The sequence below is a fragment of the Condylura cristata genome, unplaced genomic scaffold (assembly GCF_000260355.1).
Source record: "Condylura cristata isolate star-nosed mole 26May11 unplaced genomic scaffold, ConCri1.0 scaffold00009, whole genome shotgun sequence".
Classification (NCBI taxonomy): domain Eukaryota; kingdom Metazoa; phylum Chordata; class Mammalia; order Eulipotyphla; family Talpidae; genus Condylura; species Condylura cristata.
Genome location: NW_004567110.1, coordinates 59,328,209 through 59,346,844, shown reverse-complemented (window position 1 = coordinate 59,346,844; position 18,636 = coordinate 59,328,209). Strand labels below are relative to the sequence as shown.

Below are 18,636 nucleotides of genomic sequence, written 5' to 3'. Positions count from 1 at the left end.
ATGTAAAAAATATATAAAATTAAAAACTAAATCATTTTTTTTTTAAAAAGTGAATATTGACAGCTTTCTGATTGTAAAAGTAGGTGGGAGTTAAGTGTAACTTCTTTTCACTTGCACAAGCCTGGCTTTTCAGGGGGCTAATGTATTGATGAAGGGAATCTTGCTTATTGGTTTGTAGTTGTCCCCTAAGGCAAATCAAGTCATAATTTGTTGTTTTCAGTTTTATACTTATTAAAGTCACAAAGATTATTTTAAGAAATGGGTCTTCTAAAAGAGTATCATGATAGCTTTATTTAGACTAGCCCTAAATACTTCAGGTGAATTTTTTGAAGTTAAGCAAATAAAATAGAAATCAGTATTTGTGAATCTGATCAGAAGCTGTTGATATAAGATCCCCCTCAACTTTCTCCATGATGGTGCATATGGTGGTGACATAGAGCTTGCTTTGGGTCTTTGTAGGTGCCCCAAGAGACCCATGACCACCTGCCTTTCCACACTGTGTGCCTGGTCATGCTACTTGACTTATGAGTGTACTTAGTTACGTGTCAGTCCTCCAGCACACTGAACAAATGTGCGGCAGGAGCGTGGTTTATTTGGTTCTGCGTCCTCTTTTACTTCCTGGACATGGAGCTGCCAGTGAAAGTGTGCTGATTGAAAGAGGGAGGGAGGGAGGCAGGGAAGGAGGGAGGAAAAGAGGAAGGGAAAGAGGGAGGGAGGTATGGAGGGAGGGAAGTAGAGAAGGGAGAAAGGAAGGAAAGGAGGAAAGAGGAAGGGTGGGATAATTATTATTATTCCAGTCTTGTTATTCCTGCTGTTTATGTTGACTAATAATTAAGATGTTAAAGCATGTGCTAAAATAAAATCAATTTTCCACCCGAAAACTCTCTGAACTTCAAAAAGTGGAAAAGGTACAGTAGGTTTTAAAAAAAGGATGGCTATTTCATATCTTTAACCTGGCACCTGGCAAATCTATCAATAGGTTTCCTGACTATTTTTACTGTAATAGGAATATATATATATATAAAACTACATACAGTCTCAACAGTGGAGGATTCTGGTAATGAATTATGAATTCTTTGGAAGTCATGGCCAATTTGACCAGGATAGTGTTTCAGCTATTGTGATGAAGACTAGATGAATTCTTGCATGGTCAACATATGACTTCCAGTGGTGAAGCCACCTCCAGGATAGCTAAATATGCAAATGCATTTTCTTGACTTTGGAATTGGTAGCACTTACACAGCCAAAATTCATGACACCATATCTCAGTGCATGACGATGTAAGCACTGCTCTTTCATGAAACCAAGGAAAGAAGTTTGGTATGAGTCTTCTTGTTCCTGATTTAATTTCTTCTACCTTCTGATTCAGAAAATAAATAGTGAGCTGGAATTCCTGTTGGTCCCCTTACAGTTGGCCCTACCCAAGGGGGTAGATGATATCATCTCTATAGTGGTGCACGCAATTTCAGCCATGAATTTGGATAACATGTACCCTAATATCATATTTTAGACCAGTGACACAAAAGTTGGATGTATTTAGAAATTTCTTCTGAAATTTCAGGTCATCACTTTACCAAAATCTAAAACCAGGTAAAGAATTATGTTATCTAAACAGGAATGAGAAAATATATTTAGGGTGAAAAGCTAACAACACTAATGACTCTCCAATCATGCTCTGTCTTAAACTTATTGATTGAAACAATACCTCTTTCTCCTCCTCTGTCTTCCCATGAGTTTTGCTATAGTTGATAGGCGTATCCCAGCCCTCTTGGTCACAGAGAGCCTGATAGAATGCGGCATTGACCAAAATGCTGCTTGTTTTGAATGGGGAAGAGGAAGGAGTTGGAATAGAAGTGTTAGAGGAAGTTAAGGGTGCAGCTTTGTCCAGGGTTCGTTTTTTTTTCATGCTTAAGTCCAATGTGCCATTTTCATCCACTTCTATCTCGGCTCCCTAGTACACAATAGGAAACAGAAAAACATTTAAGCAGTTTGCAGTTATAGCCTAGCCATGTGGAGCTTTTAAGGGATAATTTCAAATGCAAGCTTTTATGCTAGTATATCTGATTTCAAAGCTAGCTTTCTGGTTTGCTTTGATTAATGCTGAATTCTTAGGCAGACTTTTAAGAGCACTGCCATTAGTGAGCTCTATGTTCCTGGATTTAAATAAAGTAAGATTAAAATATGGAAGATGTTTCAAATACCAAACATATTGGCTAAATCTGTTATGTATGTATTAAACTTAGCATTTACCCTTCTTTTCTCATTTGTAGAATTATCACTTCCAATTTATCATTTAAAGCTTTAACACTTGAGTTTATAAAAAGGCACAACACTACTTCCTATCCCCTCCCCCACCACCCCATCACAATATTAATCTAACATGAGAAATATGCAAAAGTAACCAGCTGGAAGATAATTTTTGTTGGAATATTACATTAATATGAAAGTGACATTTTACCCTGTGGAGTGGAGCAGACAGTGCAAACCATAACTCAGTTGGGGGCCTTTAGATAGCAGTTGGCCACACGACTGTTGCGGGTTTAAGTTCTAACAGTAAAAAACCCTAGAATAAAGGCAACTATTTTCTAGATATGATATGAAGCTTAAAGCCAATTTCACCTCTCAACATTTCTCCTGGGCTATGTTAGGCTACTGTTTTGGTTTTGTTTAGATTAAAGTCCATATGCTCTGGGTTTTCTACATCATATATAGAACAGGATGATTTCGATGGTGTCAGGTGTGATGCATGTTGCCAGGTAGTAGCTCAGCATGTAGGGAGAAAAAAGCTTTTTTGGTTCCTAAGGGGGTCAAAGGAATACCTTCCTGGTACTTATTTCCTCATCCACCAATTCACAACTAACTTCTGGACAATTTCTCGGCTATTTTTCCTTTTGACTGACAAAACAGAAATCTTTGAATACCTTAAAAAAGATGACTAACAGACGTGGTCACTTCCCAGTATTTCCAGCCACTTCCCAGGGGATTATTTCTACTCACCATTATCTCTGCCCTTAATCCCCCTGCCCAGAGGCTGCCACTGATGCTCAGGCCCCTAGCTGGATGCCAAAGCTTCACTGCTTGAACTGATGTAGAAAATAAAACCACCTCTTCGATTTGCTTCTTTTACCTGTAAATTTCCTATATTCACCCTCTCAGACTATAAGATAAATATGCTTTATTATACTTCTGGGAGGTAAATACACTTCGAATATATTTGGACTAAGATGCTTTGGCCATATCTTTCTGTCCTTTTTAGTAAATAGTATAATCTCCTGTGATAGTTTTAAGCCCTGAATTTGACAGCACAGCTTATCCAGGATAATAACTTAGTAACCACAACATCCTATGCCATCTGTATAATAACAAATACGTTTTTATACCAGCATTAATAAACCTTAGTTACAAAAATCCAAGATATTAAGCATATCAGAGCCACGTGGCTCTCTCCATGATATACCAATATCTTCTGCCATGAGAACATCAAAACAATTTTTGGCTCATAGTTCTATATAACTGTATCAATAAAACAGCTACAGTAATTAAGTTTAACGGCCAATGTAAAGTAAAATACTAAATATTGTAGTTGCAGACATTTTTCATAAAAAAATTTAAAACTTGGGTTAAGACTGCACAACCAACATTCACATAAAATTCCAGACCTCTGTGACAGATGGCTTAGGAAAAAGAAGCCATGTGACTGGGCTGCAGAGTTTTATAGTGCAAACCCATAAATAGTACAGATTCGATCTCACTGAAAAAAAAAAATCAAATATTCCAAGACAACGCTAATATATGTTTTAGTTTTCTACAGAAAAAAACCTAAATAGTAAATTCAAGAAGTGAGAGATTTCCAGAGTTGGTGTGATTATACATCTTGAGTAAACATGTGCTGATTTAAAAAAAAAATCACCCCTAATATTTAAAAAAGATCCTTTTCTATATCTTGTGCCCCAGCTGGCTGCTCTGGGCACCTGACTTGACTGGGAGCGAGTATGTTTGGGTAACAAGGTACAGATGGGCTTTAAGTGAGCACGCAGATGCAATCGACAATTACACACAGTATCAGAGAAAGGTCCCTTTCTGCCCATAGATGGGTGGATCACACATTTACTGCATGGATTTTGATTCAGAGCAGTATCCACAGACATCACTTCTAGAAATCACTTGTGTTACAGCTCCAAATGGCAGGACAGAAAAGCAGGAGAATCCTCAGGAGGAAGGGGAGATAGTCCTAATGAGGATATCTTTAGGACGCAGTCCACCATCCCCGTGACCACCCCCCACCCATCTCCCAGACTTCTAACATGGTGATTTCTCAAAGTGTCATTGTGGATCCTCATTTTAATCCTTAAAATTTGTATTTTAATTTTTTTTTTGAGGCTAGACATAGCTCTAATACCATTCAACTATAGATAGGTCTAACATTATGCCATGTACTTTTCAAATTAGGAGTGACATCAAATTATTGATTTCAGTAATTTTTAACTACAGGTACTCCTTAAAATTTATTTAGTCAAAAATCTTTGAGAAAAAAAATTTTAAGTCTGCAAGATCTGCCTGCCTTCAAAGAGCTAATTTTACACATTTAGGAGTTATTCGGTGAAAGAAAATTTAGCAAATATGCTATAAACAGTTGTCATACAGAAGGTTGAGATAATTAATTATTCATTATAATACTCACATGTACTATTAAATTAGAAATGACTCATGTCTGCCCAAAGAGATCAATGAAATTGTAACTTAAATAGATGATATATCTTTTAATGCCATATTATACAAGCAGTAAAATGATAAATGTGAGAATTATGTCATAAGATGGAAAAGAATTGTATCACTGAAAGCAGTAGCATTCCTACTTTACCTACTACTAAGAAAATAGAAATTGGTTTTCTGAAGAAGAATAAGAAGGAAAAAATTGCTGCCTTTGGAGTAAAAGATATGGATAGTGTCTTCCAATGTTTTCCAGGCTACTAATAACATTATATTGTTTGGACAGAACATTATTATTCATTCATAGATGAAGTAAGAACAAAATCATAATTTCAACTTAAATGTTCTGATTTGTGAAAATTATTAATTTTTAAAACAATGATAGACTAAAACAACCCTCCACCCTTTTTTTGGACAAGTTTTCTAGAGCTAAAAGATAGGTCACTAACATCTTTCCTTTTTTTGATATGACCTAAAGGAAGTGCAAAAGTAGGTTTCTCTCAGCCTGGATTTCTGCTATAAGTAATGTGGTTCATGACTTCTTTTCTTCCATTTTAGCTTCAGAGTGTTTTGTTTGGGGAAGATCTTTCTGTAACTAAACTTTTTGAAGTATGTTTTCAAATCAGTTGAGATAAAATCAATAAACAAATGACTATTATGAAAATATCTTATTCTTTCTAACTAACACCTTCAGCTTAAAGAAATTCAGAGCATAAACTTATGAAATGCATTCAATATAAATAGAATGATTGGGTTCAGGGAAGGAATACATGACTGATATTAGCTTTAAAATTATAACCTTTTCCCAGAAATCTTTGCTAGTACTTGAAATCCTTGTTAATGACAGCCTCGTGGTGGACCAACAGACTATGCATCATGATAAGAGCTTGAAGAAGAAAAAAAGTCAGACAGGAGTCAACACAAATTCAACTCCAACTGTTGCAACTGCAGCTCACAGAGAATTCCTTCTATTTGCACTATTGTTTCTCTCTCTCCCTTTTTTTTCTTTTCAGTTGCAAATGGAATAACAATATATGCTTCAAGCTTCTAGTAATTAAAATGGATTAATATGGACAAAGTCTGTGGCCTGAAGTAGGTGTTCACTAACTGACAACAACAACAATAATAATAATTTGATTGGCTTTTTGGTAACAAGAGAGGTATGTCCCATACTACTATACACAGAGTTGAAGAATCAGTTAGTAAACATTTAATTTACTTACACATGTATCATTTGGCTCCTGCAATCTCTGACCCCCAAATCCCTCAGAACATATATGGTATAGTCTGTCCCAATGTTAAAATTGCTGAAAAAGATTACTTTTGTTGGAGTCTATCTTGATAGTCACTAAGCTATTTCTGATACCCGACAGAAAGAACAGTGATGTGATAGCATGTTGTTTCTAGGCCCTGTTCAAGCACAAAACAGACTTTGAACTTTAAACATTTCAAGCAAGTGTCAATTTTTTGTTTTCTTTTAAGGCACATTGTGCATATGCCACTTTGTCTAAGCAGGTGGGGAAAACACCAAAACAAGCAACAGAAAGCTTGGCAAGCAGCAGCGATCAGGATAAAGATAGACTGTGAAGTATGTTTCTACCTCTGTTGATGAGGATGAGAAGAAGGAGAAAAAATGGGAAGTTTCTTTGACACATGGCTGGCACACGTTCTCCAGGGCCAGAGAAAAGCTATTGAAAAAATCAAACCGGGTTCTCAGTGAGAACCTGCAGCCCAGTCTACCTGCTGCACTGTTCTCAGTGGGAACAGTTCAGGCTACAGCGGGGATGTTTAAGTTTTGGTCCATGTATGCTTTACAAATGCACATTTATGCAACTGTCAAGTAAAGTCCTTCAATAAAGGATAAAAGATCTTCAAACCAATGAAAGTACTAGAATTAAAAGAGATGTTGCACTTCAGACAGCATTACCTTTAACCATCATGATAGGCAGAAAGTATTGATATTGCTAATTTTCTTTCTCACTTATTTCTAAAACCTATACTTAAAACAGATCATTTTGCTGGTGTACATGTGCTATGTACCTGCCAGATTATATTTTAACAAATAAACCCCTTTAAATGATACTTTTAGGATAGAATGCACTGGAATTTGGGAAATTGTGGGCATTGATAGCCTGAGCTCAGTGTTCAGAATGAAAGCGTTTTAGTGTTGCGTAGACAACTGCTAATGCTCAGAAACTTCTATATATTTTGGCATATCCTTTATTCTTTTTAGAGTGTGTAGACACTCAAAAGTTTTCTTGATCCTCTGAAAACAGCCTATGCATGATCTTCATACAAGTAGAAATTTTGCAAATCAGATCTCCTGCTAGTTGTGAGTTTGCATATAGGATGAGAAAAAGTATATTAAACCCAACAAGTGGGTAGGAAGGAAATTTCAAGATTGGTTCCCTTTGACTTAATTTTAAAAAAAAGGTCATCCCATGTGACAGCCCATTATGGTTAATTTGCTATCTTCTTGGACTCTTTAAGCAAGTTCAGAGATGTTCATCATGTCAATGAAAGGAAGGAGGCAAAAGGAAAATAAAAAATCAGCCCTTCCCCAACTTCTGATCAAATTCCCTGTAAAGTTGTCCCTTTCTCTCCTAGACATTAGGAACATCACATCTGAAATGGAAAAAAACATTTCCTTTGCCCTGCTTGGCCTAGTGGCATCTTGAAGGCAGGGTCTGTGATGGTATCTACTCGGAGGCCTGGACAGTGCAGCTCTTAAAGATTTGCTTGCTCAGGTTAGAAATCCGCCATCCAGAGTCTATCTTTGTATATCAAAAATGCCTCTATGCTCAGTTTAAATGGCAAGAATAGGGAAAATGTCACATTCTTCTTTCTAGACAAGGAATTCAAGAGGTCCATGGATTGTAGTTGGCAAAAATAAACAGATAACAACTTGCCACAGAGATTTTGGAGGAAAAACCAAGTTAAAGTGCCGGGTCAGAATAGTAGTCACTGTGGAGGGGAAGAGTGTTTATACTTAATTCTCTGTTATGCAAAAGGCACAGAGTAAAGTGAAACAGAGTGGAATGGATACATGGGGCAGTATTTGGATAGCAGACCTATTTTTCAGGGCTGTTTACTTTGTTTTATTGCCTTGTTTTTGGCTACAATGATTATTTTTTTGTTGTTTGATAAGTTCTGAGACTCAGGACTTAGAAATCTGCAGTGTTACAGTTGTGTGCCAATGTCCGAGTGTGCTCACACATGTGCACCAAACCAAAGGAAGAACTCTGGCAAACTGACACTGGAAGGGGTCATATTTACCTGACTTAGCAATCACATGTCAAATGAGACAATTTTCACGGAAAAATGATTTTTAAAACTGCCAGCAAAATAAACAATTTGATTGGTGCACTTTCTGTCTCCTGCATGTTCCTCATCATATCAGTGGCTTGGCTTCTGCTGTTCAGACTTGACTGGCAGTTGGAGGCTAGGCTGTGCGTGGATCCTGTCACTCTGGGCATGTGGTCTGATCACAGGCTGCCCTGGCACAGAGCACGCTCACACCACGAACGTCAGAACACTCACAGGAAGTCCAGTGCTTGAAATTTTGCAATGTGCCAATTTAACTCACCTTTCTGACCAGAAATGTGTTTTAAAAAGAGAAGAACATATACTGCTAAAGTATTATCCTTAAATTTTAATAATCTTGGCTTTGTTGTTTTATTTTTTAGCAATGAATAGGTCACGAAGAGACTCTGAAGGCTAAAACACAGAATTCTGAGGAAGGTATCTCTACTCTAAACCATGTACTCAAGTAATTTAACTAACAATAATCCTTAAAATATTGGCACTTTTATTTTTATAGGACAACCTAAACAAACAAATAAGACCTGAAGTGGAAGATGCTATAGAATTTCTCCTAACCAGTTACTTGTTAGAATCTCTTTTAAAAGAAGTAAATTCAGTTTTTAAATATGAATTTAAGTACAACCGAAGTTGATTTTTAAAATACCTCAAATCATTCATTTATGCAAATAATTTCTGCTCTGAGTTCCTTTGGATTTGAACCGCTTGGCATTTTCTTTCTAATTTTTAAAAGATGTATTTTTCTTTGTTTAAGAAACTCATTTGTTTAAAAATTGTTTTTGAGTGGTTTTTGGCCACCAACTCTTCCTGGGGTTTATTTGGCTCAGATTTGTCCAGAAGCTAATTCTGATTCTTCTGTCAAATGCTCGATGGCACTATGCTCTCTGCTCTCCTGAAGCCTGGCACAGCACAGGTGAGCAGCTGACCACTCCGGGGATGGGCACAATTAATGGGAAAAAGAGAGCCATGTACTTCCATCGCCCCAGTTTCAGGGTTAGCGTTTGACCCAGGGAAATGTCGACTTAATGCAAAAGTAAAATCTTCTCCGGATAAGCCTGGGCACCTTACTGCACATGACTAAGCCATCTACGTAGGGAAATTATGTCTTTTAACCGAACCCTTTGTGTAGAAAGAGTAACTGAAGTTTACTCTGTAAACTTCAGTCTGTGTGTGATAAACCCTTCTTCTCAAAATGAAAGACAGGGACCTTCACTTTTGTTTTTTATAAGTCATGCTATCAGAAACACAGGTGACTAGTTCTCCTCACTAGTCGGAAGGAGAGCCGATTAGGAAAATATGGTCATTTTCATGGGCTTCAGAAATGTGGTGTTTTCATAAATCACTGAATTTGATTTTGGATTTACTAAGATGATTGGATGTCATACAATAGTAACTTGTGCAATAATAAAATGTCATGAAGCAAATTGCAAATGTTTCACAAGTCACTGTTCCATCAAACATTTCCTACCCTCCTTCGCTTCCAGACAGCAAAACTTTCCATTGTTCAGAATGATTTTCACAGCAATCCTCTTTCCTTGAGTGCTAAACACTCCCCCATAGGGAAATAGCTTTGAAATCTTCACGTCTCCCCAGCCAATCCCCTTTACTCAATTCTCCCAAACTTCACTGCATTGCCGTCAAGAACAGCCACTCTTTCATTCCTCCCTTATCTCACCAAGCTCATCTCTGTCAATGTTTCTTTGAGTCTCTTCCTAAGACAAGAGGGCTGTGCTTCAGGGCTGGGGAGCGGCGTGGTAGTGAATGTGGTTAGGAACATGAAAGGCAGTTTATTCTCACGGTTCAGTCGCTGGCCCACCCTCCAGGCTCTTGGACTGGCCTACCTTGGCATGCAGACTCTGTGGTTTGTTGGAGAGGATGTCTGCAGCTTCCCTGCAGCGGGTGGAAAGGTTCAGGATAGCAGCAGCTGCTGCTATGTGGGTGTCTTCACTACATTGACCGTAGCTATAAGAGCTGGCACGGCAAGGGCTCTGTGTGTGGGCGCCTGCACTAGGCAGTCGATTAGGAAATTTCCCTGGATTTGAAAAATGCTTTGCTGTTGAAGAGAGATTTGATTAGCAATTGCATGTACGTGGTTTCAGTCATTAAATAGATTTGTTTTAAAGATATAACTTCGTGCATTAAAATAACTGAAGAATAAATTAAAACATGATCCATTATCCATTGGTACAGTAGATGAAGGTTATTCAGATTGGTTTTCACAGAAGTTCACAGATCAAATGATGTGATTGTTGGGAAAGAATGCCTATTCTCTTAATATTTTGTACTTCTTATGACAAAACTCCATGACTATGTTATGGGGCAGGTGCACTGGCAGCCTTTGTGGTGAAAATTGTACATTAAAAGCCACGTTAATGAAATCCATCAAATACTACAGAGACTTAAGGCTTGCATATTGTGAGGACTGGCAATTCCATTAGAAAAATGAAATGTAAGCTTTCATGTTTATTTTTACAATAACAACTTAGACGTGGAATTGGACTTTTTTATTTGATATACTGGGTTGTTTTGTACTTAAGCCAGTAGAAGTTGTTCTTCATCTAACTAGATGGAACTAAATAGATGGCGGAGTCTTTAATGAGCTGGCATTTTGCATGTCGGGTGAAGCTTGGTAAGTAAAGGACAGAGGAAATGTTCTCAAGGTGAACAGAAAGGCAATTTAGTTACCAAGGCTGAGTTTCTGTTTTTGCTGTGGATACTGAGATATTACTGAGAGAGAGAATTAAACATTTTTCCTCATTTTGGATATTTGTTAAAATCATTTATTCCAAGATTTAATGCAGGATAACATAAAGCATTTAGATATTTAGTATGTTATAAATATTGTTTATTTAAAATATTTGATCTTTTTCATAAAAAACAATTGAAATATTACCAAATATTATTCCCATAATTATAAAAATAAGAAAACACCACTGAATCTTTTACATTTAAGTCAATATTCACATTATCTGAATACATAGAATGCTTTTATTAACTACTTCCACCTAAGTTAAAATATGTGGATGTATGTGTATGTTGTGTATATATAATAAAATTGTATAATTTTGTAGATAAATACAAAAATCGTGTGTGCATACATCTGTGTGTGTAAATTTTTTCCCTGAATTTAACAGATTGTCAGTGGTTTTTTATCCTGACTGGGACCTGGTTTGGGGAAGAAAGTGTAAAATATCTTTCGGAGTATAATGTACTTCTCACTGATGGGTAAATTCTTTTCAAGTCTGTTCATACATTGCTGGGTTTTATAAGGCAGTTTTGTTCTTTGAAATAGGTTGTCAATAGCATATAGTGAAGAAAACATCATCTGGCCTTGAGAATACTCAATTTAGGTAACTAGGTATGCAATCAAAGGAATTCCATTGGTTTGTAGAAAGTTGTAAAAAATTCAGTTTATGGAGGAATCAAAATAGAGCATTTTTTTGCTTTCCCTTTATGATTAAAAGACCAGAGTGCAGAAATCATTTCTTATTTTATTCTCAACATTCATTTTATTTTTTACCTTTTCATTAGAATAGTCAAGGACTTTAATCAACTTGAAGAAATATATTAGTAAAACACCGAATTTTGTATGTTGAACCATGTTTTAGTTTTATAATAGTTTATGTGGAATGTTAGCATTAGGTAATAACACATTTTAAATGCTTCTACATCAGTTCTTAGATTTGTGGGTAAATATCTCTGTAGCCACATGTACTATCTTCTAGTGAAATCTTATTTGATTCTTATTTCCCCACACCTTCAGTCTGAACGCTTTTACTGATTTGAGTGATATTAAAAGTAACATATCAACATTTTTACCAATTAAATTTCTGTAATTTCAATATGAATCAACAATTTTGATATAACAGCTTTTTCAGTTGTCAATATATTCATCCCCGCTCCAGTTCAATGTGAATTAAATATATCGTTAGAATTACTATGCTTATGTTCAACATGGTTCCATATTTGTGGAATAATGAAACCATTAACTAGTCACCAAATCCAGTGCAATGATAGTGTAAAATCAGTAACTGATCATCTTATTGTTGTTTTCCTTACAATTAAGTATTTCATTGTACACTATATTTCTGTTCTAACAGTAAGGCACATGTTATATATTTGATTCATGCCCTGCCCCCATCTCACACATAGACAAGATACATAATTTTGGAATAAATCTTAGAATTTGAAACTTACATTCAGGAAGTGGAGGTGTTTTTCTTCCTTGCCCTGTTTGTACAAGGGGACGTTTACCAAAAACCTGCGCATCAAAACTGGCATAATCAAATGGTACTTTTCCAAACTTCTCTTGTTCTTTTGACACTGTGGCTCTGGGAGAGGAGATGGTTTGTGATCGGAAATTGAACTCAATTTGCTTCACCAAGCTTGTCCTGAAGAGAGAGGGGAACAGTTCAAAAGAAACATGATGAAACTGTTGGCGAGCATATTAGCATCCGAATTTAAAGCAGATAGGACGTGTTGTGGCTGTGGGTACACGCAGAGAGCTCAGTGTGGGCAGAGCTGGACTCTACACCGGGCAAGTGGCGGGGAGGCACTGGAAGGCCACAAACTGCCTGCCCCTTGGGTAGTGGATGTGCAGTTCTTAATCATCTCATTCAGATGCCATGAGGACTGAGTTCTGGTATCTGTGAGCACAGGTGACGGTGAGCACAGCGAGCTCCTTAGTGCGAAATGCCATGTAACTTCCATTAGGCCTGACAAGTTCTGCATATTCTGTTAGTTAGAACTCCTGGTCAGATTAGCAGTGAAAAGTTGCCATTGTAACCATTATTTTCTGTCCAGAGGAAACTGCCCTGATCTCTGTCTGCAGAACTGGCAGGAATCTGATGCCTGAGAGTCAATGTGGGCACCAGAAACTTGATTCTTGAATTGTGTACTTTTTCTTCATCTTTTTACCTCTTTCTTCTATTCCACTCTGAATGTTTTTGTTAATTTAAATGATCTTTTCAACAATGTTTTTAATATGTTATCTATTAAGCTGCCATCAATCATTGTAATAGAAAGAAAGCAAAATTACTGAATTATAAGGATGGATCTCGTTTCTCAATTGACTCATCCCCATCCAAGCTAAATGTGAATGACATAGTCCTTAAAAATTACTGTATTTGGAGTAAACTAGGGCATCATATTTGTACAGCAACAGTTTCTGCCTAGAAAAAGAGAAATATTGTGGTGCGGTGGTCTATCAATAGAATAACATAAACAATTATACTTCTCAGAAATAAGTAGCCTCAAAACATATTTTTTCATTTGCTTTCCACCAAAACATTCATGAAATCAGAGTGCCAGTGTTTGACAATATTTTGTGATTAGGTAAAAAGGACTTTTCAGCTACTACTTAAAAATATTTGAATGAGCAACAGCTCTCACTACTGTGTTTCTAACCGTGGTATAGGCCCCTGAAGTTACATAAATGTTCTAAACATTTGCTTTTAAGAAATGAACAAAATGTAACAATGTCATTTTTAGATTTGATACATAGTCTAGTTAGGAAGAAATTAGTGAATATATACCAACCAAGAATTTTCTAAGAGTTTTAATTGTCAGTTATTTAGTAATTCATGATCTTAATTTAGGATCTTCTCTTAACATATTCTCTTTACTCCAGTGATTTGAATATCAGTTTTTACTTTTGAGTTAAATTTACAGATGCAAATAAGAAGGGAAGCCATATTTGAAAATGTTTCTAATGGCTACATGACTCAGTAACAATAAAGATTTGGTCATCTATTATAATCTGAAATCTCTTTTCCCACATATGTGACCTTTTTAATAATAAAAATATACCTTCACGCTATCATTATATTTGGTTTCTTGCTTAGGTATTTGTGAGATCTCCCAAACAAGAAATTGAAGAGTACTTGAGAGCAATTAGGACCAATAGGAAATATTTTTTTAATAGCTATCAAGTCATGGAATGAATTTTTGTTTCCAAAAACTATATGCACATGTAGAACAGAAGGATAAATGTGTAACATCACATATTTTGAGTGGGTATGAGTGATTTATACAGTCAAATGCTCTACCACTGAGCTGTGCCCCCGAGTATGAGTGATTTATCATGACATTTTCTCCAGACAGCAAGGTTAAGCCAAACATAAGGGAACTCACTTGACAGTGGATGGACTGTACTTAATGACACAGAATTTTGATTACTATATGCTATCATATACTTTATTGACCCACAGTATGTTACTATCACATAGAGCTTAATTTCAAGTAAAATTTCTGGAGGGTCTAGCAGTTCATTTAAGTGATACAATGATTCCTTGAACCAACCTCCCAAATGGATCTTGGCAGTTAAGAATGAAAAGCCGGGCCCTCCCTGGTGGCGCAGCAGGTTAAAGCACAGTACTAAGAAACTAAAAGCCACTTCAGCATGGGTTCGATCCCCTGCCCTGGAGGTGACCCACAAGGTGCAGCAGACCTCTCCTGACCCTCTTGCTGTTCCCCTCTGTCAGCCTGTTCTGCTCCCCACTCTGTCTCTGGTGAATCCTCTCACCTCCCGCACCTCTGGCCTGTACCCCAGTTCTGTATGCATAAATAAATAAATCTTAAAAAAAATGAAAAGTTGGTGTGTGCTGGCATGTGACGGTATGAGACCTCACAAGGAGCTTGGGGGGAAAGAGTATCAGGAACATCAAGGAAGGTCATACCTGTGAACTTGATCAGGATACTGCCCAGCTTTGGGAGACTCAAGCTGATTTTTGTCTTGGGACATTGCTAATTTTTCAGCTGCAGCAATTGGACAGCCAGAAAGACTGTTGGGAAAAAAAAAAAAAAGTGGGAGGTTTTGAGTTAAAATGATAATGTGCTTTGCTTTGGCATGTACCTCCCAGCATAATTGGCATATGTTAAATGTTAAGTCATATTAATAGTTCACTTAGCACCATTCTCCTACTAAAAGATTCCAAAAGGTTTTGCAAACTGCAGTGTGAACATTTGTCCCCCAACCCCATCTCAGAGGTGAAAGAAAACAAACTCACTTTTAAATAAAAATACTGTGTAAATGGCAAATAACTAAATGGTTCTGAAACTTCTATTAAGTAGAATGTGCTAATTTCAATCGCAACGTAACCACCTATGATTATTAGCAGGACAACTTCATGGTTTATCTTAGCATCATTAGCAAAACATCGCAGACTTAATTTTAAACCTTAAGATAGCCTGAAAGTATGGAATGTGAAGTTTTCTAGCAATATGCTTCTCAGTTTAATAGTATCTCAGACCCATGTAACCTATAGATAACCCAAAGTGTACACAGAAGAAAAAAAAACATTTTCACCAAATATACTTGAAAACAAATACAAAAATGTTTTAATTTAGTTTCAATCACAATAAAATGCATCTTGAAATGAAATGAAATCTACCTTCATCATAGCTTTTATTCAAAACTATAGTATGCTGACCTTTCGTACTTTTAAACGCTTATTGAATAGGACCCAATGTAAACTCCAGCAACACTTTTCAAACTCTGTTGAAATACAGAGCAAAAGAAAACAAGTTCTATTTGCATGGCTACATAAACTTGTAATTCTAGACTTCAAATAAATATTTTTGGTTATCATAAATTGACTGTTAAATGAAAATTTCTAGGAAAATAATGAAGATAATTCTTGTTTCTTCTGAATATATAGAAAAATATTTCTTATCTATTTCAAATGGTGAGGAATTTGATAGGGATCCAGCAATTTTGATAACACACTATTAGTTCATTATTTCCTTGGTGGATAGTTTTTATCGCTTCTTTCCATAATGTAAGTGATGAGCAGCTCATGAGAATTACCTCCGGTGTGTGTTGCGGTTGCTGTTCACATGTCCTCTTCCGGTGCATCCTGGAGTGGGACACTTGAGCACGTTCTCATGCATGGCAAGGACTAAGCACAAAATATCACATACAAGAGAAGGGTCATTTACGATCAACAACTCATTACCATGTTGATTTCTCAGCTTTGCCTTCAAAGGAATTTAGTTACATATACATCCCCATAAGTTGAAATAATTTGGGTTGAAACAAATTAGCACTTTAAAATTCAACTCAGGCCCTCCCTGGTGGCATAGTAGGTTAAAGCACAGCACAAGAAGCTAAAGCCACTTGAGCGTGAGTTTGATCCCTGCCCTGGAGGTGACCCACATGGCATGGCAGACCTCTCCTGACCCAGCCACTGTTACTTAGTCAATCTGACTGTTCTGCTCCCCACTCTGTCTCTGGTGAAGCCTGTCACAGCCCCTGTATTTCTGGCTTGTACCCCAGTTCTGTATGCATAAATAAATAAATCTTTTAAAAAAATTCAACTCAACCAGCTTGTTCAAAGTGTAATTTCACTAAACTCCATACTATGGTTAGTACTAGACTTAAACTGAAAATATCATAACCTTCCTTTTACAATTTAAAGGAAGGCTGTAGGTGGAGAACATCATTTGTCAAATAGTTCTTTCCTCCACAGCTCGAAGTCTGATATATAATCTTATTTCCTAAAGGATATTATTTTTATTCTTTGTCCATTATTCTCCTCTTCCTACCCCCCCCCACCTTTTAAAACTCCCACTGTCATTTGGTTATTGGCAAAAGTGTGTGGTTGAAGGACCAATCAGCTAATCAGTTTGAGGAACTGTTAGTACAGCTGACAGTGCTGAGATGATTTGGTTCAGTGATTTGCAAAACTGTGTTGTTTCAAAGGGTGATGAGTTGTTCTTAACATTGCTATTTGTATGATTAAGGGATGTTTTGAGAAGTTGGTTCATAAAGTGGAGGATATAACATGCAGAATCTTCAAAACAGAGGTGATCCTTTCCTCATGTTAGCATGTATTTTGTTCTGTTTCCTAATGAGTTCACATCTGCAGACTTTCTGACCTTGGAAGGATCATCCTTTTCAGGGTAGCCAATCCTTGAAGTAGTAAATAACGAGTCTGCCAGTGCATATTTCAAATGCAAACCAACCAATCCAGAATCCATACTTACTGGCCTCCTCTTGGACTTCATCCAGAGCCTGGCATCAGACTGCTCAGAATGCCCTGTGAGTTCCGGAGCCTACTGAAATGTTACAACCAGCCAGTCCTAAGCGTATAGACACTGGTTTCACCTGAAGAAGCAAGGCTCTTGCCCACAACTAGCCCCTCCTCTGCCCCAACTGGCCTCATCCTCCTACAAGGCCTTGTACAACTAGCGTATCCCCTCCTCTTGGGAACTGGGACAAAATATATTTATTGTCAGTGGAAGTTGTCTCCTGATCTGTTGATCTTAATATATCCCATGATTCTTGTTAACACATGGTATTTTATACACACAGTCAGATGGCAACAGAGAGAAAACGTTACATTTCCATATCTAATTCCATATTGAAGTAAAAATAAGATCATGGTGACATAGTGCAATGGAGGGAAAGGAGCTACTTCTATTAGAGATAACCAATACTCACTTTCCAGGGGAACCCGCACTTTGTGGGGGCACCCCGAAAGGCTGCGATGATGGGGATAGAGGCCTGTCACGTGTCCTGTGCCATCGCATCCAGGGATGGGGCACTTGGTCTCCCGCTTTTCAGACCTCAGTGAATCTACAAAGAAATTAAATTGAGACATTCATTTTGTTATTCTTTCCCTTCCCATTCAAAAGAGTGGCCTTGCAGGTGACATTCTCACTTTATTCAGTTTCATCATCATAAACATTCTTCTCATATTGCCTTGAATAAGACCCTCAACTAAGACCTGTAGAAACATAAAAAATGTTTTCAATTTTCTTGGTTTCCTAAGCAGAGGCCGGCACAGGGCAAGGGAGTGTTAAAATACAGAGATGGTTTTAAGCTGTCATGTCACAGAGCAGCTAGAGCCTCATTATGAAAAATCAGCCTCGCCAGAGAAGATGCACAGACTCCCCAAAAGAAAAGTAAGAAAGAAGAAAGCATTTATTTAAAGAATATTTTTATATTTATATTTAAACTAATGCCTATTGAAGGAGTCTGCAGAAAGTCAGGTTTAAAATTATACAACAAAGAAGTCACCACATCTGAGAATAGGCTCTCTGGCCTTGTCCTTGGGGGTTCCTGCCACTCACACTACTTCCAGGCGCATGCAGAGCAGAGCCTACTCTGACAAGAATTAGGATAGGGAGTCAAGAAACAGCCAGAGCCAAGCCCAGCCAATCAGCAGTGCTGCAGAAGCCCAAGATTCCAGAACCCCGATGGCTGTCACTTCAAATTAATATTCAGGGTCTAGGGAGAAGCTGTTGATTTTGCTCGGAACATTGAAACTGAAAACAGAGGTGATTGGAATTAGGCTTGGCAAGGAGAGGCTCTCAGGAGAGACCTACAGAAAACGGAAAGGCAAAGAGTGGAGGGTTCCTGGAACCTTCTAGAGAGGCTGCCAAGAACCTGCGGTGGTGATGGGGTCACTGGTGCAGTCAGGTGGAGAAAAGATATCTTTATGACACAGACTGTCATGGTTCGACAGCCTTGCAGAGGAGGGTTGAAGACAGGTTTGTGTTTACATTTCCTGGTGTACATATATGTTGAGGGTTAGGTTAAGAGTTATAGAAATACTTAGTCAACAAGGGAAAATGAACACTAATGTGTAAGCAGAGGAGGAA

General features: G+C 37.4%; 1 protein-coding gene across 1 annotated transcript in view; it reads right to left on the bottom strand.

The window, feature by feature from the left end:
* Positions 1 to 18,636, bottom strand: part of ST18 (suppression of tumorigenicity 18, zinc finger) — a 140,280-nt gene that overhangs the window by 32,062 nt on the left and 89,582 nt on the right. Inside the window, exons 6-11 of the mRNA XM_004680041.1 lie at positions 17,474 to 17,608; positions 15,839 to 15,929; positions 14,709 to 14,813; positions 12,229 to 12,422; positions 9,873 to 10,084; positions 1,706 to 1,951 (exon numbers count right to left, since the gene is read on the bottom strand). Of these exons, the coding sequence (XP_004680098.1) occupies positions 1,706 to 1,951; positions 9,873 to 10,084; positions 12,229 to 12,422; positions 14,709 to 14,813; positions 15,839 to 15,929; positions 17,474 to 17,608 (983 nt within the window). The remainder of the gene's footprint in view (positions 1 to 1,705; positions 1,952 to 9,872; positions 10,085 to 12,228; positions 12,423 to 14,708; positions 14,814 to 15,838; positions 15,930 to 17,473; positions 17,609 to 18,636) is intronic.